Here is a 25,395-nt window from a genome sequence, read left to right on the forward strand (position 1 = left end):
TTTAGGTTATACATAAAAGGTTGCCTCATTAACCTTTTATCATGTATAGCTCAAAGACAATGAACAGACAGCATTTCCTTTAATCATAACTCTGAACAGTATGTAGCAAAATGCTTAGTAGCATTACGTAAACAGCTTTTCCTGAGATTTTGGTCTAAGATATACTGTACAATATGCCAAAGGCCTTTTGCTAAAGTCTCTAACAGAGCTATTTATTTATTTATTTATGAGACTTATATACCGCTTTAAGTGCAAGCACTCTCTAAGCGGTGTACACACCAGTAAGCAATGTATATATATATATTTACATTGCCCCCAACAATCTGGGTCCTCAGGAGATTCGTTCTCCATTTTTGGCAGGCATGTTTGTCTCCTTTTTTCTTTTAGCCATTTGGAAATGTTTGGGTCATGCCACGAGACTGGACAGCCACTTGTCCGAAATGGTGTAGGGTTTCCTGCCCGAGCAGGGGGTTGGACTAGATGACCTCCAAGGTCCCTTCTAACTTTACTACTATTATTATTATTATTATAATGTTAAAAGATTTCACGGGAACCAGAATTTCAAGAGAAATACTAGAAAGCCATGTCAATACATGGACCAAGATGTCGGTAACGGTTGCAGTCATGTGTGAATTGCAAATCCTGCAGTTGCCTCTTAGCTGCTGAGTATATTTAATCTGGATGTGTAAGTTACTTGAACTGAACAGGGGGCTGAATAAGACGCTTTCTAGCAGAAAATGTCAACTTCAAATCTCTGTGGTATATTTGACTTAAGAAGGGAAAATTGAATAATTCTCCATATACTTGAAAGACAAATGTCTAAAGTTTTAACTTGAGGCTCGTCCAGATTGTAATAAGGGAATATTTAGATAAAGGGATTCTAGAATCCTAAATCTAAAATTTCTAACTATCTGAATACTAAATATTAGGAAGCATTTAGGGCAGGGAATTCAGTGGTTTGCTCAACACAGGAATTCAAATAGAAATACCCAGACAGATGTGCTTGAACACATTTCAGTCAAAGAGAACAGCATCATTGTATGTACTATTGACTTGCCTTTAATAGTGCCTAACATTCATTTGGAATCTAAATTCTTTCTTTATATTTCAAAATGCAATTCAGAATTACGCTTAATTGATAGATACTGGATTCCAGTATATTTAACACCCTTATTTTAGCACCCAAAAAGCTGGCGTTGTTCTATACCTCCTAAGTTTAATTAAATGGGGGGAGGAAACCCTAGTTAATTATCTTTGAAACTCTCTCCACATTAGTCTCATGCTGATCTGCAAAATCACTGTTACTATCATTAGATCTTTATCCACCTTCATTTGTATTATTCAAGGCATTGTACATAATACTTCTGCCTCCTATTTTCCCTACAACAGCAACCCTGTGAGATTATCGGGCTGATCCAAAATCATCCAGCTGGCTTTTAGTCCCAAGAGAGAACTTCATAGTCTCCCAGTTTCCACTGCACCAAACCAGCTCTTATTTTTATGGAACAGACTTTTATAAGTGGTAAATTTTGAGGGGAGAAATAACAGTGGCAGAACCTATTCCAACTTGTGGAAGATCATTGGCTTCCTTGTTGCTAGGAAAATACTTAGGTGTCAGAAACTGTGTGGTGCCCTCTGGATAGATATGGACTGTAGTTATCATCTTAGGCCAGTGTTTCTCAACCTTGACAATTTTAAGGCATGTGGACTTCAACTCCCAGAATTCCACAGCCAGCAATGCTGGCTGTGGAATTCTGGGAGTTGAAGTCCACATGCCTTAAAATTGTCAAGGTTGAGAAACACTGTCTTAGGCAGACACGATCCTGGTTGGGAATTTTAAGATCCTAAAACATCTGGAAAATGCCACATTTGGCAAGAAGAGGCTGCAACAGAGAAAATGAATGATACTTGCTCTCCTGTGTCACTAAGAAGGTATGGGCAGTGCATTAATGGTAACTGATGTCATATTTGTATATAATTGTAGAATATAAGAGATTGCATGGCTGGGATAAAAGAGTGACTTGATTTATAGGGAGAGAGGGAGGGAGGGAGACACACAGAGAGAGAGACAAAAAAACTAATACTAGATGCTTTAGTCCAGTGCTTTGAAACCTTAACAACTTTAAGATGTGTCGATTTCAACTTGCTGGCTGAGGAATTTTGGAAATTGAAGCCCACACATCTTAAAGTTGCCAAGGTTGAGAAACTTTGGTCTATTTGCTGAGAACTAATTTTCTTGATCGTTCTGTGTTTTACAAACACCAATGCCTAAATTTGCTCGGTTAGTCTCAAAACAAATCCTGTTAGGGCTAAGATCAGCATGGATCTGAGTCAGTGTATTTGATGCCATCCTCTTGAGAGCTATAAAACTAGAGATGGCCCAGTGCACGCCCAGTTGAGTCTGCACAAAATGCAAACCGATAATTAGTAGTTACTATTTCTTGCTTTGAACCAAGTTGGAAAGACTTTCTGAAGCCGGAGATAGGTCTGGTTAATCTTCGTGCCAAAGGCTGCATTTACAGCTTCTTCTTTCTGTCTCTGCATTGGGAACCAGGAAGAAGGAGAAGCGGTATCGGACTAAGCCAATTAACACACCCCTGGTGTATTTGTCCTGTCAGCAGGAAATCAGCTGGGTGTGAAAACCTGCCAGCCTTCTGGAGCGCCAGTCTGCCCCTGTTGCTCCAGGGGGTTGCATTAGAACTGATGGAGAACATTTGAGAGGTGTGATACTTTCCTGGGTTGAAGTCGGCTTTCTGGCCAGATCCTATGAGAGTATGTACCAAGTTATTCTGTGATTGCAGCATTTTTGTTTTCAATTTTTCCAAAGACAGTTAACAATAGAGATGAAACTAAAGACATAATAAGCAACTGCTTGTAATTAAAGCAATGTGAGTGGAATGCCACTCACTTAGTATCTTGTTTGATGAATGAGGTGGCTTAAATAACTAAATGCTTGATTGTGAAGCAAAAGACCTACTGTGCACAGCATGCAAACCCACAATACGGCATATTTGGTTTTGCTTTAGTGTGCAGGGTGAATCCAGCTGTTAAAGTTTGTAAACTGTGGTTTATGGTTTAGTGTGATGTGTAAATCTAGTTCCTCTGTTTGATGTTGTCTTAAACGGGGATGGTATGGAAGTGTTTATGTTCAGTGCTTCAGATTGAGCCTGGGCTATACAGTTTGTTCAAGAAATCACAATTTAAGAAGATTACTAAACATAAATCATAGTTTACAAAGCACTGTGACAAGAGTATCTGGTTCACCTTCAGACTTGGGAGCTCACTGACTGGCAAGGGCCCAATCATAGAACATAGAATATAGTAGGATTGGAAAGGACCTTGGCGGTCTTCCAGTCCAACCTCCTGCTGAAACAGGAGACCCTATACCAGGGGTAGGCAACCTTGGCTCTTTTATGACTCGTGGACTTCAACTCCCAGAATTCCTGAGCCAGCCATACTGAGGGGAAAGGGAGAGGTTTCCATGCTGAGCCATGTTGGCTCAGGAATTCTGGGAGTTGAAGTTCACAAGTCATAAAAGAGCCAAGGTTGCTTACCCCTGCCCTGTACCATTCCAGACAAATGGCTGTCCAATCTCTTCTTGAAAACTCCAATGTTGGAGCACCCACAACTTCTGGGGAAAAGCCCCTTCCACTGGTTAATTGTTCAGGAACTGTCAGGAAATTTCTTCTTAGTTCTAAGTTGGATCTCTCTTGAATCACTGTCTCGTAACTTAAATTCTCTCACGGCATTGTTGTTGTTGTGAAGAATATTGAAGTAAATGCTGCATATGATGTCTTCGGCTCGTGGCAGCAGGGAGATAAATCAGCTCAACAAATAAAATCCAAACAACCACATGATGGCCTTGGATATTGTACTTAACGAATCCATTCTCTAACATTCATTCTGTTTAAATATAAGAGAGTGGGAAAGGGTGAACTTGGTTTTGTGTTCAGATCAGACAGGAGACTCCTAGAGTTGGAAGGCAGTTTCATGGCCGTAGAGTCTTACTCATTATTTACAGTAGTCCAGGAATCTAGACTGAGATACCTCCAACAGACGATTTCTTTAACTTTTAAAAGATTCCTCTGCCGTTATTCTTAAGCAGGTTTTCTGAGATACTATTACAAATAGTTCTTGACTTACGAACTTAATTCCACACTTGGAATACTGCAACCAGTTTTGGTCACCATACTACAAAAAAGATGTTGAGACCTTGGAAAAAGTTCAGAGAAGAGCAACTAAGATGATCAAAGGCCTGGAGATTAAAACATAGGAAGAACAGCTGCAGGACTTGAGTTTGGCTAGTCTAAAGAAAAGAAGAAACAGGGGCAACGTGATAGCAGTATTCCAGTATTTGAGGGGCTGCCACAAAGAAGAGGGGATCGAATTATTCTCCAAAGCACCAGAAGGCAGGACAAGAAACAATGGTTGGAAAATGATGAAAGAGAGAAGCAACCTGGAATTAAGGAGAAACTTCCTAACAGTGAGGACAATTAACCAGTGGAACAGCTTGCCTTCAGAAATCGTAGGTGCTCCATCACTGGAAGTTTTTAAGAAGAGACTGGACAGTCATTTGTCTGAAATGGTATTGGTTCTTCTGCTTGAGCAGGGGGCTGGACTAGAAGACCTCCAAGGTCCCTTCCAGTTCTATTCTATTCTAATTAAGCCTGGAATTGTGATTGTAAGTCATGGTGCTAATTAAGCAGGCCACATGTGCCCATCCCGATTTTCCGATCTTTTTTATGGGCCTTTTTTCCCAGCAAAACCCACCAAAAATCATGGTTGCTTGACTGTGGGATACTGCAAATGACCATAAAGCAAGCCCATTGCCAAGCACCCAAAATGCAATCATGTGACTCTGTGTGCGTGTGTGTGTGCATATGGCTGTTGGAATTTTGAAAATAGGTCGTAAAAAGGTCTGGGGAGGTTTGTTGTAACTTTGAGTGGTTGCTAAGTGATGGGTCATTAAGTGAGGACTACATGTAGAACCTGTCTTCCTCATTTTATTATTCTGTATTCTGCATTTAGAACTTTGGAGAATAAATCTCACCCTCCTTCTGTGTCTTCCTTTCAGATATCAGCAAAGGGCTATATCCTCCTCTTTTCTCTTTAAGGCTAAAAACTCTCAGTTCCTTTCAGTCTGTCCTCGTATTTACAGCCATTGCAGCATAGAACCCACTTCTAGTATCCTGATCATTCTTTATTGCCCTTCTCTTATCCTATTCCACTTTCCCTGAATTTCTTAAAGGATGGTGCTTAGAACTCAACACAATTCAGGTCGACTTAGGACAGACATGTCAAACACAAGGCCCGGGGGCCGGATGCGGCCCGCAAAGTGGTTTCATGTGGTCCGTGAAGCCATCCTGGAAACTGAGGGAACGGCCCCCACTGCCTTGGCCCTGGCCCAGGCCGGCCAGGAGCCAATGTACAATTTTGTGGTGGCCATCTATGCTGAAACACATTCAGTCTTAGCTCCACATGGCCATCTGGAAACAGCGAGGAACCAGCCCGTGCAGTGTCGGCCACGCCCCCTTAGTGCATGCTGTGGAGTTGTCACCCTTTGTGAGGAATGAAGAAATGCACCATCGCCTGGAAGTGGCCAGCAAATGGTCCTTGCCTATATCACATATCCAGCTTTATTGGCTCCAGTGAAGGGATTTCAGCAGGCAGTGAGGCTCCTTCAGTGGACCATGCCTTGGCACTTGCCCCGGTCCCACCCCCTTCTGCCAGAGACCCTCAGATCTGTCCCACTCCTGCCCAGCCCCCCACAAGCACCCTTGATGCGAACGAGGTAGAGCTGGCCATGCCCACCCAATAGGCCACACCTACTCCATCCACACCCACCCAGTAGGCCACACACCCCTGCCCCCCGAGGGCAGCCGCAATGCTGATGTGGCCCTCAATGAAATTGAGTTTGACACCCCTGACTTAGGACCACAACTGAGCCTGCCATTTCCGTTGCGAAGTATGACCGTTGTTAAGTGCTGTTTTGCCCCATTTTGCAACCTTCCTTGTCACCGATGTTATGTGAATCACTGCAGCTGTTAAGTTAACAACACGGCTGTTATGTGAATCTGGCTTCCCCTTTGACTTTGCAGCAGGTGATCACATGGCTCTGGAACAGTGCCACCGTCATAAATATATGCCAGTTGCCAAGCATCCAAATTTTGATCACGTGACCGTGGGGATGCTGCAACAGTTGTAAGTGTAAAAAAGGGCCATAAGGGACTTTTTTTTCAGTGCCGTTGTAACTTTGAACAGTCACTAAATGAATGATTGTAAGTTGAGGACTAGCTGTACTTCAAATGGATTCCGACTGGTGCAATTCAGCTGAATTGAATTGCTATTCAGAGATTTTTATCCCATCCTAATATCCCAAAGGTGCTTTTTCCGGAGGCAACTGGACTTTCTTGTTTTTCTTTGAAGACATTTTGCTTCTCATCCAAGAAGCTTCTTCAGCTCTGACTGGATGGTGGGGAATGGAAGGATTTATACTCCTTGCAGACAGCTGTTCATTTGCATTCTTTTAGCTGTAGATTGTGTTGGTTGAAGATCCTCCTGAGCAGGGAGACCCAGGCGACACAGTATTGAATAACTGGAGGTTGTATAAATATTTATAGAAGTATATACTGTTAGACAGAGAATGAGATGGCTGGATGGAGTCACTGAAGCAGTAGGTGTGAATTTAAATGGACTCCAGAAGATGGTAGAGGACAGGAAGACCTGGAGGAACGTTGTCCATGGGGGTCGCGATGGGTCGGACACGACTTCGCAATTAACAACAACAACATACCGTTAGATAAATAGAAGTATTAATGTAAGAGAAAATTAATCTTATTGTATATAATACAGATAGGGAAATTTGGAGAGAGGAGTTGCTCGGACATTACCCCTGAATTGTATCTGAAGAGGGATGAGAGGGAAGAAAGGAGAGGAGAGAGAGAAAAGAGTAAAGGAGGAGAGAAGGAAGTAGGAAGGTTGGAGGAGAAGTGGGGAGAAAGGGGAGGAGAGTGGTGAAGGGAAGAGAAGAGGAGAGGAAGAAGAGGGAAGTAGGGAAGAGAAGAAAGGGAGAAAGAAGGAGTGTGGATACAGTGAAAGGGGAAATGGGCGAGCAACACCAAAAGTCATGTGTATGTATTTATTTCATTTTATTAAAAGTATCTTATATATGAATGTAAAAAGAATGTATGTTAACATCTGATAAATATCACGGTATATGTATGGGGAGAGTTTGGAAAAATAAAAAATAATTATTATGAAGAAGATCCTCCTGAGCTTTTCCGATATTCCTGCAATGCATAGAATGACTATGTTGCTTCGTTTATTGTTTTCTTCGTCTGTTACTGAGGAGCTCCTGCTAGGTCTTTTTTGATCTTCAACCAACACGACATACGTGCACACTTCAAATCTAAGAATACACTAAGGCAGAGGCTGGTCCACCCCAAGGATAAAACACCCAGAGAGTACAATGCAGTGAGCCATGTGCAGATCTATACATTGGGGAAAAGAAACAACAACTTCATAAATGTAGGGCACAGCATAGGAGAACAAACCCATCAGGACAAGAGTCAGCAGTCCATCTGCATTTAAAAGACAAAGGCCACTCTTTTGAAGACAGCAGAGTCCACATTTTGGAGGGAGAGGACCACTGGTTTGAAAGAGGGGGGGTCCAAGAGGCCATCTATGTCAAAATTGAACAGCCCTCTCTCAACAGAGGGGGAGGAATACGACATAATCTATCTCCAGTCTACAACACAGTCCTTTCAGCAGTTCCAGGAAGGTTCCACACCCATTTGCACTACTTAGGTGACCCTGAAGACACAGATAAGCCTCCAGGTAGATTTAACCACTCGCTAAAAGAATGCAAATGAACAGCTGTCTGCAGAAGTATAAATGTTTCCATTTCCCACCATCCAGTCAGAGCTGAAGAAGCTTCTTGGATGAGAAGCGAAATATCTTCAAAGAAAAATAAGGAAGTCGAGTTGCCTCGTGAAAAAGCATCTTTGGGATAACTATGACCTGGATGACTGGGAATCTCCATAGACATCCCATCCTACACCTTTGCATTTGAGTTCTGTTTTCTGCCTGAACAACCTTGAATTTATACCTTTAAAACTACGTTCTGTTATTTTTGGCCCACTATTGTTATAGAATGGAATGGAATACAATTCAATACAATACAATGGAATTTTTATTGATTTAATTATTTAACCATATCAAAACTATAAAACTAATACAAATATACAAATTGATACAAAAAAAAAATACAACATATTCATAGTAATTGTCATTCCCTACAGCTAACCCCCAATCTGATCTAAGTCCTCTTCAAAATGGCCTTTGATATAAGGAGCTCAGCTTTACTATGATATGCAGCTTCATTCCCTGCAAAAACTAAGATAGTTTCTCCTGGCTGCCCCAATTTTTTTTTTAAATAATAATCTAATAATACTTTTTTGCAAAGTACAGTTTGCAATCTAATGTCTTGAAGAGCTGGTGCTCCACAAAAGCACAGTCTTTTTTCAAATGGGACTCCATGAAACCTCCCATGTCTTACCACGAAGTCTAGCTTGTTCGAAAGGAGCTCTGGAAAAAAGCTCTTCTGAAATGTTGAGGCATACCAGTTTGTTAAATGTTTTTCTAACTGGGAGGCTGCTTTCTGCTCAGTCAGACACTTCAAAGTCTTGACATAATTAAGTGCTGCAATGTCATCTTGTGCAGCCACATCAATGAGGCTTTGTTTGAAAGCTTCCTTGGCCTTTAGATCTGATTGGACCATGAACTGGATGGAGAATCCACATTGTGAGATGACATTTGAAAGTTGGGCGGCCCCAGTGCCAGGAAGCGTCTTATGCAACTGCTCTTCAAAACAAAACACAGCTTGGGTAATCTATCTGGGTCCATAAATAGGCTCTTCAGCCAGTAATTGAATAATTACTAAATTACTTTGTGTACAGGTATACCCAACTCTGCCCTTATTGCTGGAGATGGGGTAGACTTATCTACCCCTAAGATACATTTCAGAAAAGTACCAGTAAGGAGGCATTTATATGTTCTGCACCATATGTGATCTTTGGGACTATTTTGCTGTTATATCTTTATGAGTGGAATTAGAAAACCTGAGTAGTATGGTTAGAGAGTTGCCTTATAGTGTTTGCAGAGGCTGTAGCCCTTAAATAACTCTTCTTAAAATGCGGGACCCAGCAAACTGTTGCTGTAAAAGCAAGTCTTAAGTATAGGTAGGACTTAACTTGATCTATATGTTCCCTCCAATTTGACCTAGTCTACCTCTTCCTGAAAACAACTACTTTAGTTTTGGACCCACTATTGTTTTGTGGGGCTCTTGGTGCTCTCTGAGCATGTTATTTTCTTCCATATGTTTCATTAACCAAACTAGGTAATACCATCATCCTAACACTGATGATGTTACTTAGTTTGGGTAATGAAATGTCTGCAAAAAAACACCCAAGTTCAAAGAGCACCAAGCTACAAATATTATTTTCTATTAGTACCAGTATTGTTTTGAATTTTATTTTCAACTTCTACTGACTAATTGATTATATGCCTTCTAGTCATTGTCAGTGGCTGCCTGGATAGATTTTTCTCCTTGATTTTGACTTCCAGGGTACTTATTTATGCCACAGACTTGAACATTGGGTACTACCTAACAAAATGAAATTCAGTGGTGAAAAAAGTAAGGTTCTACATTTAGGCAAGAAAAACCAAATGCACAGGTACCGAATAGGTGGTACCTCACCCAATAGTAGTAAATGTGAGAAGGATCTTGGAACCCTAGTGGACAATCACTTAAATATGAGCCAGCAGTGTACTGCAGCTGCCAAAAAAGCCAACACAGTGCTAGGCTGCATTAACAGAGGGATAGAATCAAGATCACGTGAAGTGTTAATACCACATTACAATGCCTTGATACGGCCATACTTGGAATACTGCATCCAGTTTTGGTCACCACGATGGAAAAAAGATGTTGAGACTCTAGAAAGAGTACAGAGAAGAGCAATAAAGATGATTAGGGAACTGGAGGCTAAAACATAAGGAACGGTTGCTGGAATTGGGTATGTCTAGTCTAATGAAGAGAAGGACGAGGGGTGACATGATAGCAGTCTTCCAATATCTCAGGGGCTACCACAAAAAAGAAGAAGTCTATATATATCAGGGCTTTTGAACCTTTTCACCCATTGTACCACTTTTAGGATATGGCAACATCTGAGTACCACCAGTTGCCTAGAAAGGTATCAAAAACTTGATGACCACCCCCAAAAGGAAAAAAGTGATGAAGTACAGGTAGTCCTTGACTTACAACAGTTTGCTTAGTGACTATTCGAAGTTATAATGGCACTGAAAAAAGTGCCTCCCAAGGCACAGCCAAGCAAGACACCTGCCTGCCCGCCCGGCGGCGCTCTTCCTCCTGTCCGAGGTTTTCATTCTTGTGAGCATTTCTATTGAGGATTGGCAGCAGGGGTGGGGTGGGGGGTGTTTGGCTTTTATTTCCCCCCCCTGTCTGCTGGGTGGTTGCAGCAGGTTTTGGTCACTTCACATGACCCTGGGATACTGTGACCATCATAAATATGAATCAGTTGCCAAGCATCTGAATGTAAATCACAAGACCCTGGAGATGCTGCAACATTCCAGATGATTGGTGCTTCTTCTGGGCTCAGCGGAAGCACCAGGATCAGCGCTGAGCTCCAGCTGGAACCTGGCGCTGATCCTGGCGCTTCCGCTGAGCCCTGACAGCCCTGAAGAAGCACCGATCAGCTGGAAAGCAGCACTGATCCTGGTGCTTCTGCTGAGCTCTGACAGCCCTGCAGCTCCAGCCATCTCACTCAGGCTTTTGCGGTGCTGCCACTGGTTCAGCTCATTCCCCTCCCCCGCTACCACTTTTCTAGGATGGTTGCGTACCACCAACAGGTGCCAATGTACCACAGGTGGTACCCGTACCACTGGTTGAAAAGCCCTGGTTTAGGGTATTGCATCTACAGCATTCCTACAATCTATTAAGAGAGTTCCAAATTCTAAATCTAATGTGTTGGATTTAGCAGTTGCAATTGATGAATTAAATATACACTGGAATAGTCTTTATATATGAATATAGTTCTGCATCTGAATTATTACAAATCAGGAACTGTTTTACCCTAATTGAACAGTGCACAGATAATATCACTATTTAGTACCTGACATAATCCTTGTGCAAATTATTACATTTCCTTTTTTTTTTAATCTTCTGATGTAAAACCCCATTTACAGGTAGTCCTCAACTTAGACTGTAATTAAGCCTAGAATTACAGTCGTAAGTTGTGCTGGTTGATAAGTGAGCCACTTATGTGACCAGACCCAATTGTACCATCTTTTTTGCAGGAGTTATTAAGCAAACTCTGTAGCTGTTAAACAAGAAGCGGTTATTAAGATAATCTATTGTCTGAAGTAGGCAGTTTTTGCTGAAAAGCAAAAATAAATGCTCTGTTTCTGGCAAAAAACAAACAAACCATAAATTGCACTCATGTGGGGAGTTGCAAACAACAGTAAATGTAGGCCAATTGCCAACACCCAAAATGCAATCCTGTGACTGGTGGGGGAGGATGGAGGTAGTCATCAGAACTTTGAATCTGGGTCATAAATATATCTGGGGAGGTTTGGCGTAACTTCGAATAGTCGCTAAGTGACTGGTCATAAGTCAAGACTACTTTCATTCCTTCCTCCCAGGAGATATGAATCTTCTTAGTTGCTTCTTCTTCCTAATCCCACTATCCTTGCAGTCCATAGCTCGACAAGTGATTAAGATGCATTATAAATGGTATAAGGTTTCCTGCCTGAGCAGGGGGTTGGACTAGATGACCTCCAAGATCCCTTCCAACATTATTATTGTTGTTGTTGTTGTTGTTATTATCTTTTATTCATTAGACATGAACCTCAGTCAACTGAAAATTCAAATGGGCTGGTGCTGATGGTTGACAAGGATTGCTACCAGCATCCTAGGTGTCAACCAGGTACCTCTTTAAAATATAAGATGTTCCAAGTAGCACAATTTTTTGTAACATTGCTGGAGTTATTGCAGGAAGCTGCAGTTTCTTGATGTATTTTGCAAAGTTTTGGGACATAGTTCCCAGTGTCCCGATGACAATGAGTACCACTGTTACATGTTTCATCCATAATCGCACAGTTTCAATGGCCAGGTCGCGATATTTCATAATGTTTTCCAGTTCTTTTTCTTCAATTCTCCTGGTACAGTGATATCTATCAGTTGTACGCTTCGGTTCTCTACAACTGCGATATCCGGCGTATTGTGTTCCAAATGGTGATCTGTCTGTATTCGAAAGTCCCACAAGATCTTCACGAGATTATTATTATTATTATTATTAGTAGTAGTAGTAGTAGTAGTAGTAGTCCTCAACTAACAACAATTCCTATACTGACCGTTTGAAGTTACAACGGCACTGACAAAAGTGACTTATGACCATTTTTCATACTTCAGATCATTGCAGAATTCCCATGGTCATGTCATCAGAATTCAAATTCTTGGCAATGGCTCATATTTACGACAGCTGATGTGTCCCGGGATCATGCGATAACCTTTTGTGACCACCTGACAAGCCATGTCAGTGGGGAAGCCCAGATTCATTTAACAGTCGTGTTACTGACCTAACACCTGTAGTGATTCACTTCACAATTGTGGCAAGAAAAGTCATTACATGGGGCACAACTCATTTAACAACTGTCTCGCTTAACATCAGAAATTTTGCACTCCATTGCGGTCGTAAGTCAAGGATTACCTGTAATACATTTCTAAGATCATGGATAAAGCTTTCTTTTCAAACTGGACCTGTTTTTCTTTTCAGCTTGCCCAGAAATATGACCCACAGAAGGAAGCAGAATTACGGGTATGGATAGAAAACCTCACCGGGAGGCAGATTGGCCCTGATTTCCAGAAGGGGCTAAAAGATGGCGTCATACTTTGCGAGTAAGTAGGCCAGTGATGGCAAACGTTTTAGAGACTGAGTGCCCAAACTTCAACCCAAAACCCACTTACTGTATGTATCGTCGGGTGCCGGGTGGGTGTGGCCCATTGGGTGGATGTGGCTACTGTGGTGACGGCAGACTGAGTGGGACTAAAAAGTTCAATCAATCAATTCCAACTTTGCGAGATCTTTTTTTTTCCTGCGAGAAGTTGAAATTGACTGATTGAACCTTTTTTTTTTTGCACACGGCGGCGGAGGCCTAAAGCGAAAAGGTTTTATAAAACCCAGTTGAAGGCCTAGGACTTGGGCGACGGCACACGTGCCCACAGAGAGGGCTCTGACTGCCGCCTCTGGCACGCGTGTCATAGGTTCGCCACTACGGAAGTAGGCCAATGAAGAGAAACGTATACCTTGAAGCACCGTTTCTGTTATTATTCCATAACTTCTTCCGGGATGTGTTCTAAGAAATTGTATTATTTTCAGGAAGAGCCAGTGGGCTGCTCTCAAAAGGGTTTATGGAGGCAGGGAATGGCCCAGAATGCTTAAATGGTTGTGTGGCATTTGGTTACGAGATGGTGAAAGACATAATGTTTCATATGATGGAAAAATAATTTACAGAGCCTAATGATTTTGTTCTGGATTTGTTTCTGATGTTGCTTCATTTTTCCCCCCCACTCTCGTCTGCTTTCACTTGGCTTCATTCCATCGCTGCACCAGTTTGTTTATTTATTTTTAGGAAATCCACACAAAAATTAGTACATAAGCATATGTACCTTTCTGCGTTTTTGTACTTTTTCTTACGTGTCCTTTTTTTAATAAGTAGTTTGCCTATAATGTCATTTTTGTGGGTTTTCCTATTATTTCTTCCTTTTTGCTTGTAAAATTTGGGAGTGAAATGGATTTTGGAATATAAATTGCCTTCTAGTTTGCACATACATTGGAAAAAATTCATTCTGCAAGAGATAGTGTAAACATGGTTTTCATTCCCATTGTGATATCTGCAAGTGACTTTAAAACTGCATTAAATCTAGCTGAAACTGTGTTTTACTCTCCAGATTAATAAACAAACTACAGCCTGGTTCAATAAAGAAAATCAACACCTCTTCTCTCAACTGGCATCAGGTAAATACTTGCCTGCAGTGACGGGAAATTAAATTGCAATGATGATTTTTTTAAAAAAATTGGGATGTAAGCCATGATTAAGCAACCATGTGTGGAGTCAGAACATGTTTCTCTGTGTTTGCAGAGAATGTAATGTAATGTTGACGTATTGCAGACTGCAATCCTGGGATGTAATAGATCCTGCCCAATAAACTGGCTTTCAAGGAGAATCAGTTTTTGAGGATTTAATTTGCCTACCTCTGTTTCCCCGAAAATAAAACTGGGTCTTATTTATTTATTTATTGCCTCCAAAAGAGGCACCAGGTCTTATTTTGGGGGGAAGTCTTACTCACCTCCGGCACTGGCAGCCCTGCCCAGTCAGTCCACTTCTTCTGGGACTGAAGGAACAGCTTTATTCTGCAGCTGCATTCCGGCCTGCATTATGCAGCCAGGCCTTTCCGGAAGGCCTCTGCACCTGAGTACCGAGCTGTGGATTCAATCCATAGCTTGGTTCTTGGCTGCAGAGGTCTTGCAGAACTGAGCTATAGATTGAATCCATAACTCGGTTCTTGGCTGCAGAGGCCTTTCGGAAAGACCTGTGACTCAGAAATGCAGGCCTGGGGACGCCATAGAAGAAGTGGGCCGACGAGGAGAGACGTGGCTGCAAGTTAAGTGGGTATGGGGCAGGTGGGGCAACTCCATCCCCTACCCCCACCCTAGTTTAAGGTGACCAACTGTCCTCCTTTAGGGAGGACAGTCCTTCTTTTGTAAGTTCTGTCCTCTCTCGAAAAGGGTCCTCCTACATGTCCTCCTTTTCGATATTTGAAGACTAATCTGTAAATCTTCGTATTCGATCGATGCTGATCCGATCCGTTGCGTGTGATGTGACTATTTGTATTTGACATGACGATTCGTCAAGGCTCGGTACTGTGCGGTGAGACGCAATTATGAGACGCATGCACTCCACACAGAATTGTTTTGAGAGAGTGCGCCGCACGCAAAGTGCGCCACACAGAAGGGGCTTTGTTTACTTCTTACTGAAACACGACACGGCACACACACATCCATTAGACTCACTTTTTTTTCTTCAGTTTATTTGCATCCTCCTTTTCATTGTAAAAAAGCTGGTCACCTTACCTAACTTGATTTTTAGATGTGTGCCTGGCCCAAAATCTAGGGCTTATTTTTGGGGTAGGGCTTATATTAGGCCCACCCCCAAAAATCAAGCTAGCACTTATTTTCAGGGTAGGCCTTACTTTCAGGGAAACAAGGTATTACAGGAAGTCATGACCAAAACTGGGACCAGAATTTCCATCATTAAGCAAAGTGGTGGTTAAGTTAGAGGTACTAATTTAATTTTATGACCTTTCTTGTCAGGGTTGGTAAGCGAATCAGTACAATTGTTAAGTGAATCATGCAGTCATTAAGCGAACCTGACTTCCCCCATTGACTTTTCTTGTGGGAAGATGGTTGGGAAGGGCGCAAATGGTGATCTCATAACCCTGCAACCGTCATAAATTCATGCTAGTTTCCAAGTGCCCATCTTTTAATCCTGTGAGCCTGGGTTTGCTGCAATGGTTATAACTACAAGGACTGGTCATAAATCAGGGTCCTAATATCTTTGATCGGTCACTAAATAAATGATTGTAAGCCGAGGACTGCCTGTGGTTAATTCTAAATGGAACTTCCAAGAGCAGATGCAGTCTATCAGTGAATAACCAAATTCTGGAAACCAGGCAATGGGAAAGAGCCACTTCAGCCTTCATGCTCTGCTGGAAAGTTTGGAGGCAATTGGACTAGAAACAGAACTCTGAACTGGAGGTATCTGTAGATTGGTCAGTCAAGTTCATGAATTGGGCCTGTCAGAGAAGGAAATCTGTATTTCGGAGGAAGCGTCCCCACCAAATCGTCTAAGACAGACATGTCAAACACAAGGCCCGGGGCCCGGATGCGGCCCGCGAAGTGGGTTCATGTGGCCCGTGAAGTCATCCTGGAAACAGTGAGGGAACGGCCCGCTCTGCCTTGGCCCTGGCCCAGGTCAGCCGGGAGCCATTGTACGGTTTTGTGGTGGTCCTCTATGCTGAAATGCATTCAGTCTTAGCTCCACAAGGCCCTCTGGAAACAGCGAGGAACCAGCCCCTGCCACGTCGGCCCCGCCCCCTGGGTGCATGCTAGGGAGGTGTCACCCTTTGTGAGGAATGAAGAAATGGACCATGCCTTGGCGCTTGCCCCGTTTCCACCCCTTTGCCAAAGACCCTCAGATCTGTTCCACTCCTGCCCAGGCCCCCACAGGCACCGTTGACGCGAATGATGTAGAGCTGGCCATGCCCACCCAGTAGGCCACACCCACTCCATCCATACCCACCCAGTAGGCCGCACCTACCCTGGCCACACCCACTCACCCCCCCCCCCCCAGGGCAACCGCAATGCTAATGCGGCCCTCAATGAAATTGAGTTTGACACCCCTGGTCTAAGACTACCGTGTGTCTCTGTGGTTCCTGAGCTATTTTGTAAGCAAGAAAGAGCCAAAAGAGAATACCTGGGGCGTGGGCTGAACCAGTCCGCCTAACTGGTTTTGCTGGTCATGGAGGGATCAGGCTTATGCTGAAATCCCACCTTTGAAAACCTTATTCAACGATCTGGCTGCCTTCTGGGTTTTTTAAATAGGCATTTTCCACCGAGCTAGACATTTGTTTTTGTCTTATTTGTTTCGTTGAGTGAGATCAGCTTTAGTGGAAGGTGATACAGCGGCTTTCTCCAAACAGGTGTGCTCTGGGGGGGGGGGTGCCAGGTCAGAGAAGGTTGTGATACAACCACTGAAGTCTAAACCTCGTTTTACCCTGTGGTTAATCCTTCTTTATTTCCTTTGGGGTAGTTGGTGGCAGTGTTCACCCTGCCTATTCAGAAGTAGCAAATTGATACAGCCAAGGTTTTTAACTTGGCCTAATTTGGAAACTCTTTGATAAATTCAAAACACTGAGATGACCCCATCAGGATCCAGGTATTTAGATTCTGCTTGCAGACAGAGGTTCTCCCTGTCATCTGGACCATTTCCCATATTTTTAGAGGATTCTTTTCTACTTGGTTACAGCTACCAAAAGTTGCCTGAGCAATTCTGCATATATAAAGAGCAACTGTATCATGTTTTGTTTTGTATGTGTGCACATTGGTTGCACATTAGGAGCCCTGGCGGCGCAGTGGTTAAAATGCACTATTGCAGGCAAACTTTGTCCGCAGCCGGGAGCTCAATCCTATTAGGGCTTAAGGTTCACTCAGCCTTCCATCCTTTTGAGATCGGTAAAGTAAGGCCCCAGATTGTTGAGGGCAATATGCTAACGTTATAAACTGCTTAGAGAGGGCTGTAAAAAAGCACTATCAAGCAGTATATAAATCTAAGTGCTATTGCTATCTCTATTGATCATGAGACCAGAGCTATGGACAAATGAGAGTCAAACAACTAGTCCAGCAGTCTATTTTCACAGTGGACCATCAACTGCCCAAGGAAATCCATAGTGTCCTAGCAGATGGCCTTTGGAGGCAAATGATGATGATGATGATGATGATGATAATAATAATAAAGTTGGAAGGGACCTTGGAGGTCATCTAGTCCAACCCCCTGCTCAGGCAGGAAACCCTATACCATTTCAGACAAATGGCTGTCCAGTCTCTTCTTAAAAATTTGCATTCTTCTATCATCAAGGCTAATAACCATTATCTCTATGATTTCCATGAATTTTGTGGTGTCGCTAATTCCAAAGTTGAATTACACGTTATGTAAATAAGTATTTTTGTTTGTCTATACTGTCCCCAAAGTGCTTTTTTTTCCCCCTTTGGAAATGTTCCACTTCTCATCCAAGAGGACTGTCCCCTCTCTTTTCTTCCAACAGCTGGAGAATCTCTCCAACTTCATCAAGGCTCTACTTAGCTACGGCTTTAAGCCTGTCGATCTGTTTGAAGCCAATGATTTGTACGAGAGCGGAAACATGACTCAAGTGCAGGTGTCACTCCTTGCTTTGGCAGGCATGGTGAGTAAAAAGTTCCTCTTGCCTCCCTAGTGGAGAAACTGCTGGTTCTCCATCTTAAGTCTCTGTGTGTATAGAAGGTGACTGGCCTGTCTGTTGGGGCTGCTGCTGTCATTGTCGATGATAAGATTTGAATACCGTGTGGGCAGAATGGCAAATTTGTAATTGTGTGGATGCAATGCTCATCAAGACAAGGGCATGTCAAGAGGAGAGGAGGCTTAATTCCTTCTATATTCCAATTCACTTTTCCAAATGTAGCCCGCTGTTTTCTCCCCCCTGCAGCCACTCCAGAATAAATTTAGGAGACAGAGAAGGTATGTGCAGAACCTCAAAATGAACCACTCTAGGGAGTTTGTGGTTTGGTATTGCACACAAGTTAGAATAAATATCTTGTTCTTTCTTTTGCCACATTCTCTGGTGCATTTGGTCCAGTTCTGTTTTTGGAAAGTTATCGTAGAGCAGGGGTCCCCAACCTATGGGCCGTGGCCTGGGACTGAGCTGTGGGCTCTTGGCCAGCGGGTCGCGGAAATGGCTGGCCGGTGCGCAGACACGTGGGTGTGCATCCCCCCCACGTGCTAGCGCCCGCGGCCCCATTTGGGGATGTGTGCAGGCGTGAACGGCGCTGCTAACACTGGGTGGGTGTGCACGGCCCATTTGTGCGTGCGTGAATGGGGCCATTAGCCGCCACGGGTGCGCAGCCATTCACACATGCCTGTGCATGCCACATGCTCGAACAGGGCCACTAGTACCACACCAGTGCACATGGCCCTGTTTGTGTGCGCACACCTATTTGAAAGCTGCTCTCCTTCCCTCCGGGCCGCGAGCCAGGAAAGGTTGGAGACCTCTGCCGTAGAGGGTAAGAAAGATGGCTTTGCCAGAGATGGGCTAGATTCATTACTAAAGTGCCAAAGAGAAAAACCTGGCTTAAGTCCAAAACAAGCAAAAAGCATGCATAAATGGCTCAGGCAGACACTTCCCTAATTTGCATGTGTATGGGGGGGGACACAGTACAATCAGGCTTACAAGTTTCTGTCATTAAAACCATTTCCGATAAAAGTAGACTTCCTGTGTACTTGGCTCTAGCCAGTGTGACTGCTGCTTATCCAGTTGTCCTGATGATGAGCAGGGAGAAGATGAGTCCCAAGTCCCTTTTATATTAAATTTTATATAAATTTTATTTATTTATTTAGATTTCACACTTCTTAACTGCTCATCTCCCTCAGATATATTTCCAACATTCCATTGAGTTGGAAAGATGGAAAGGAAAGGGGAAGGGGGAAAGGAAAAGGAAATGGAAAAGAAAAAGAAACAGATAGCCATGTTGTGCTCTCTACAAACACAAGTACTTTACCTTGGTTGGTATAGCCCAGGGGTAGGCAACCTTGGCTCTTTTATGACTCATGGACTTTAACTCCCAGAATTCCTGAGCCAGCAGGCTCAGGAATTCTGGGAATTGAAGTCCATGAGTCATAAAAGAGCCAAGATTGCCTACCCCTATCCTAGACCCTATTGGAGAAGACACCCAGCACCATTCTGGAATCTGACTCCCGAATTGGCAGAGACATCTATTTGAGCATAGCTGGCTCAGGAATTCTGGGAGTTGAAGTCCATGAGTCATAAAAGAGCCAAGGTTGCCTACCCCTGATATAGCCTTTCCATATCTTTAAGATGAGGTTGGAGTAGAACTGCCATTGGGGACATCTGCAGAGGGGCATCCAAAAGTCAAGATGGTGATGTAAAGGACAGAAGGAATGACCTTGAAGCACAGGAGGAAGAACTGCTATGGATAGTCCTTGATTTACGAACGGTTGCTTGACAACAGTTCAGAGTTATGACAGACCTTGAAAATGGGACTTATGACTTGGATTTGAAGTTCTAATGTCCCCCCACCTCTGCAGTCATATGACTACATAATGTGGGCTCAGCAACCGGCTGTGATGACTCCTCTAGGTGCTTCCCCAGATACTTCTCCAGATGTCACCTTGGAGGAGGATGAGACAGTTCCAGGCATGTCTGGAGGAGAGTTGGTCAGTGGCTCCAAGCAGCTGCCTGAGAGGGATTTGGCTGAAGCAGAGGTGCAGCAGGACAGCCCTGAGGCTTCAGATGGGAAAAGCACACTAATGAAGAGGAACTGCCTTCTGTACCTGATCCAAGAATACATAGGGCAGAGAAAAGGCAGGAGCAGAGAAAGTCAGCCAGATTACTCACAAGGAGAAAGCCCCGCTCTTCTTGATGGGCTGCACCAGGAGCTGGCTATTTAGCCCAGCAGATAGATGGAGGCGATGCTGTGAATGTGTTCATTTCCTAGCTGTGTGTTTTCTGGTCATTGTGATTCTTGCCTCACTTTGGAATGATGCTGTGCCTTGACTTGGATCATGCCTTGTGAACTTTGGACTATTCTTGCCTCGTGAACCCTCTTGTATTGTGGATTTAATTTTGCCTGGTGGGTTTATTTAGATTGGGAAACTTTCAAGTGCCTTGTGGACTCATTGGCCATTGCTCTGTGAACTAGCATTGGTCTGCTTGTGGCTGGACTTAATTGGGGCAGGTCTGGGTTTTTGGTGAAGGGAGTTGCTGGGGAATATTAATAAACACACTAAACTACAGATATGTATGTGTGTGTGAGCAGGACAGCACACCGGCCCACATTGACGATCACTGCATTTGTTTAACAACTACCACAAACCCCCCCCCCCATAAAATTAGGTCTGGTCATGTGGTGACATGCTGTATGATTGTCATGCCTTAGAACAGGGGTCTTCAAACTTGGCCCTTTTATGACTTGTGGACTTCAACTCTCAGAATTCCTCAGCCAGCGTGCCAGCTGAGGAATTCGGGGAGTTGAAGTCCACAAGACATAAAAGGGCCAAGTTTGAAGACCCCTGACTTAGAATAAAAATTGTGGGCTCAGTTACAGTCATAAGTTGAAGACTACTTGTACCAAAGCAATAGTCAGTTAAAGGGATCTGAGTCCAGGCCAATAAAGTAACATGAGGAAATAGACAAAGCCCGCCTTAATTCACATGAAGATAAAGGGAGGGAGGGGAAAAGGGCAGTCAGACATGCAAGATTCTATCACTATAGGTGTTACAATAATAATAGTAATGATTTACATGACATTTGATTTCTTCAATCTGGTCTGCCTCTTAAGAGAGGAGGCAGGGCTTTAATTCCATGACTGTGGCCGCCATCTTGCCTTTATCACCTACCTCCCTTTCAGATATCCCTGTGGGGGTCTCCCCTGGAGAGGGCTAGTTTCACAATGGCTATCAAGATGTTTGATTTATCTAGAGTTGTGCTTCTGTTCTCCAGTGTTCTTTTTACAAAACAGTTTAGTAAAGAGCTGACAGAAACAGTCACCAGAGTACGGAATTCAACCAGTTTATGTAGCTGAAATCTAGGGTTGTTCTTAATCATGAGAACTGTGAAGTTATTGGGAAGGACCTGAAACTTGCATGCAGGAATAATTCAGGTTTTTTTTACTTCTCCTTGCAGGCGAAAACAAAAGGTATTGAAAGTGGGATGGACATTGGGGTGAAATATTCGGAAAAACAGGAGAGAGCCTTTGATGATGAAAAACTCAAGGCTGGACACTGTGTCATTGGTCTACAGGTAAGTTTGGTGACCTTGTGGCTCTTGAGAAACAATGGGAGATCTAAGCTGGTGTAGCATATGGCCAAAAGACTAAACTGCACAATCAATTTTTAGACCTTTTTCTATTGTAAAAATGCTTTCTTTGTCAAGTCTTTCCATTGCTTAGTAAGGTTGTGAAGCACCTTAGTTTTGAAGGCAGAACAGAAGAGCGTGCAGAATGTAGCACCCATTTTTCAATTCGTTAAACCAAGTGCGTCCTTTTTGAATATTATACGTATCCAAAGATTTGCTGAGCCCTAATGACTTAGAAGAAGGAACAGGTTGCAGAAGATGTGAAACAATTTTAGCAGCTTGAAGAACTGGTCATAAGATGTCCATTCCTAAGCTAGATGACACCAGAATGAAGAAACATGTGTCATGGCATCGTTACACAACTTCTGCTCTTTCACATGCAAGAATATAAGGGGCAGAGTTTGCAGGACGATGGATATTTCATCCCTTGTTTTCCTCTGGTAAACTTCTATGGACCCAGTGGATGAAATCCAGACATCTATTGTAGATGTAGTATATCAGACATAGTAAGGCTTAATCAAGCTGCTGTTTCTCTTCAGATGGGCACCAACAAGTGCGCTAGCCAGTCAGGAATGACTGCCTATGGAACCAGGAGGCATCTCTATGATCCCAAGAACCAGATACTACCCCCAATGGACCATTCCACCATCAGTTTGCAGATGGGTACCAATAAGTGTGCTAGCCAGGTAAGAACTCTTAGGAAGTGTTTAAATCTTTGTTTTAACTTTTTAAAACTCTTCTAAAGAGCTTCAGTCTACCAAGCCAAAACTGGTTGGTGGCTTCCCCCAAGATATACTTGGTTATTTACAGGATCCATGCCTACAGCAGAGATACAGCATCAGCAAATTGCCCCCTTTTGATAAACCTTGACAAGAATATCTCAGCTTGGTCATTTCATGCTTTAGGCCATGATTTAATTATGGTTTGTTGGATGAGCCAGGTAAACTCACATGTTAACAATGAATCCTAAGGTTTACAAATCATGGTTTGGCTTGGTGCAATATACACAAACCCAATAACTGTTTTTCTGATTAGCAAAATATTTACAATTTATTGTGTCATTTCTTCGTTTTCTCTATTTCTGCTGACACTACCTAGGAAAATTGGACAAGAGATGAAAACATGCCAGAAATAAGCATGGCATCTGACCCCAGACATCAACCAGGCCAGAATTTGTAGACTAATCAGCCATGTTTCCAATTGCTAATGACAAACCACAATCTTTTCCCTGAAATAGTTTAGCACATCACTGTACGCCAAAAGCAAACCATATTATGGCTTTGCACTACAGATAAGCCAGCCATTTCTGTTCCAAATAAAATGCAATCCTGGTCTCTCTCCTCTTGATGAAAGACCTCCCTGAGCTGTGACATAGTTTTTTGTGTCAACTGTTACAATTACCTATATCAGTTAACTTTTATTTAATTATGTTTTAGTTGTTTCCAGTTATACTTTTTACCTTTGGTTGTGATAAACATTTATTCATTCATTTCATCCATCCATCCATCCGATTGATTGATTCACTCACTCACTCACCATTCATTCATTCATTGTTTGGAAGTATTACTGCTTCAGACTGAAAGGCTGTGCAAAGAGTGGTGAGTGTGAAGGAAAAGATTATTGGAAGTTCACATCCTTCTATCCAGGACATGGCATATAAGTGGTACTTGACCAGGGTCTGCAGTATTGTCTGGGACAGTACACTTCCTCTCCATGTCCAGTTTTCCTTGTTACCTTCTGGGAGTAGGCTTTGTGGTACCTGAGGCAGAACAATTAGATTCTGTAATAGCTTTCTACCATATAATATCTAGCTTGTTAACTCTCAAGACTCTTTCCCCCCCACTATGTACTCAAAATTAGAATAGAATAGATCTGGGAGGGACCTTGGAGGTCTTCTAGTCCAGCCTCCTGCTCAAGCAGGAGAACATATACCATCTCAGACAAATGATTGTCTAGTCTCTTCTTAAAAATTTCCAGTGATGGAGCGCCCACAATTTCTGTGATTAATATTTTTATATATAGCTTTTGGTATAACTTGGTATTTTTGGATTCTGTTGCTATTATATTATTGTAGTTATCCTTGGGATGGTGACATTGTTTGGTGGCTGGCGTTCCTTCTTTTGAGAGCGGTGCATCGGAGTTTCATTTTAATGTGTGCCATTGTGAATATAGGACGACAATAAACATCTATTTTCTCTTCCCATTCAGGTGGGCATGACGGCTCCAGGAACCCGCCGGCACATCTATGATTCCAAGCTGGGCACAGACAAATGCGATGACAGCTCCATGTCCCTCCAAATGGGCTCCAATCAGGGTGCCAACCAGAGCGGGCAGGTGTTTGGTTTGGGTCGCCAAATCTATGACCCCAAGTATTGCCCCCAAAGCAACGCTGGGGTGGCAAGCAACGCAGCCCCAATTGAGGATCAGAACTCAGCCAACTATTACTACTATCAGGAGGATCAGTGAACTGGATGTATTCTCTCCCTTGCCCTATTTTCTCTTCTTTTCCCAAACCATCGCTGGGCAATTCCTGGCAAAGTCCAGCAATTCTGCAATGTGTGTATTTTAAACTTTTTTTCAAAGGAAAAAAAGTTGTCCAAGCTGCATTTCCCTTCTACTCTGCAAGGATAGGAAAACATAAAGGTGTTTATCCTTTTTTTTTTTTTAAAGAAAGAGAGTAAAGCTGATCTTTAATGTTATGAGAAACAGATCGTGTGAACTTTCCCTGATGCCCAAACTTTCCTCTAGATACTGGAAATAATAAAAATGCAGTTTTGATTTCACACTTTTAAAAAAATCAACACTATCCAGGACAATTTATTTAAATTGTACATGTGCAGGTGGAGAGAGTTGCAACATTTAACCTCGAATGTCCAGAAAGAGAAGCCATTTCCTAAGTTGAAAATCATTTTTTTTACAACTGTAGTTGGACACAATGCCTAGCTTAGAATTTTTTTAAACCATGGTTTGTTGAACAAACCAGAGATCACTGGAAACTTCCCAATGCTCCTACATCTGGCTTGTTATAGTTTGCATTACCCGAGTGAAATTTGGTATTGTTGGGTTCGGTGGGGTTTGTATACAGGTAGTCCTCGACTTACGACCATAACTGAGCCCAAAATTTCTGTTGCTAAACCAGAGAGTTATTCAGTGAATTTTGCCCCATTTCTTGCCACCGTTGTCAAGTGAATCACTACAGTTGCTGAAGTTAGTAAACACAGTTGTAAAATGAATCTTCCCTCTTGACTTTGCTTGTCAGACGGTCACAAAGGGTGATCACATGATCCTGGAGCACTGCAACCGTCATAAATATGAACCAGTTGCCACGCATCTGAATTTTGATCACAGGACCATGGGGATGCTACAATGGTCGTAAGTGTGAAAAACGGGCATAAAACACTTTTTTTCAGTGCTGCTGTAACTTTGAATGGTCATTAAATGAACTTTTGTAAGTTGAGGACTACCTGTAATGCCTCATCTCACCTGGAGCCTTAGCTTGCTTCCTCCAAGTAACATCAGGAGACATTAAAGGGAAAATAAAACCTCCTTTCCAACAATCAGACATTTTCCTTAGTTCCCATTCAGTTTTCCATAGAATTTTCCCTGTTTAATTTCCAACCAATCAGAATAGTTGA

General features: G+C 42.8%; 1 protein-coding gene across 1 annotated transcript in view; it reads left to right on the forward strand.

Moving 5' to 3' along the window:
* The window catches only part of CNN2 (calponin 2), a 35,841-nt gene extending 11,412 nt beyond the window's left edge, over positions 1–24,429 (forward strand). Inside the window, exons 2-7 of the mRNA XM_039334745.1 lie at positions 12,852–12,973; positions 14,027–14,093; positions 17,960–18,097; positions 21,590–21,706; positions 22,300–22,446; positions 23,969–24,429. Coding sequence (XP_039190679.1) covers positions 12,852–12,973; positions 14,027–14,093; positions 17,960–18,097; positions 21,590–21,706; positions 22,300–22,446; positions 23,969–24,226 — 849 coding nt within the window. The 3' untranslated portion in view covers positions 24,227–24,429. The remainder of the gene's footprint in view (positions 1–12,851; positions 12,974–14,026; positions 14,094–17,959; positions 18,098–21,589; positions 21,707–22,299; positions 22,447–23,968) is intronic.
* The last annotated feature ends 966 nt before the right edge of the window (positions 24,430–25,395 follow it).

The sequence above is a fragment of the Crotalus tigris genome, unplaced genomic scaffold (assembly GCF_016545835.1).
Source record: "Crotalus tigris isolate CLP2741 ecotype Arizona unplaced genomic scaffold, ASM1654583v1 scf7180000017633.3093840, whole genome shotgun sequence".
Lineage (NCBI taxonomy): Eukaryota > Metazoa > Chordata > Lepidosauria > Squamata > Viperidae > Crotalus > Crotalus tigris.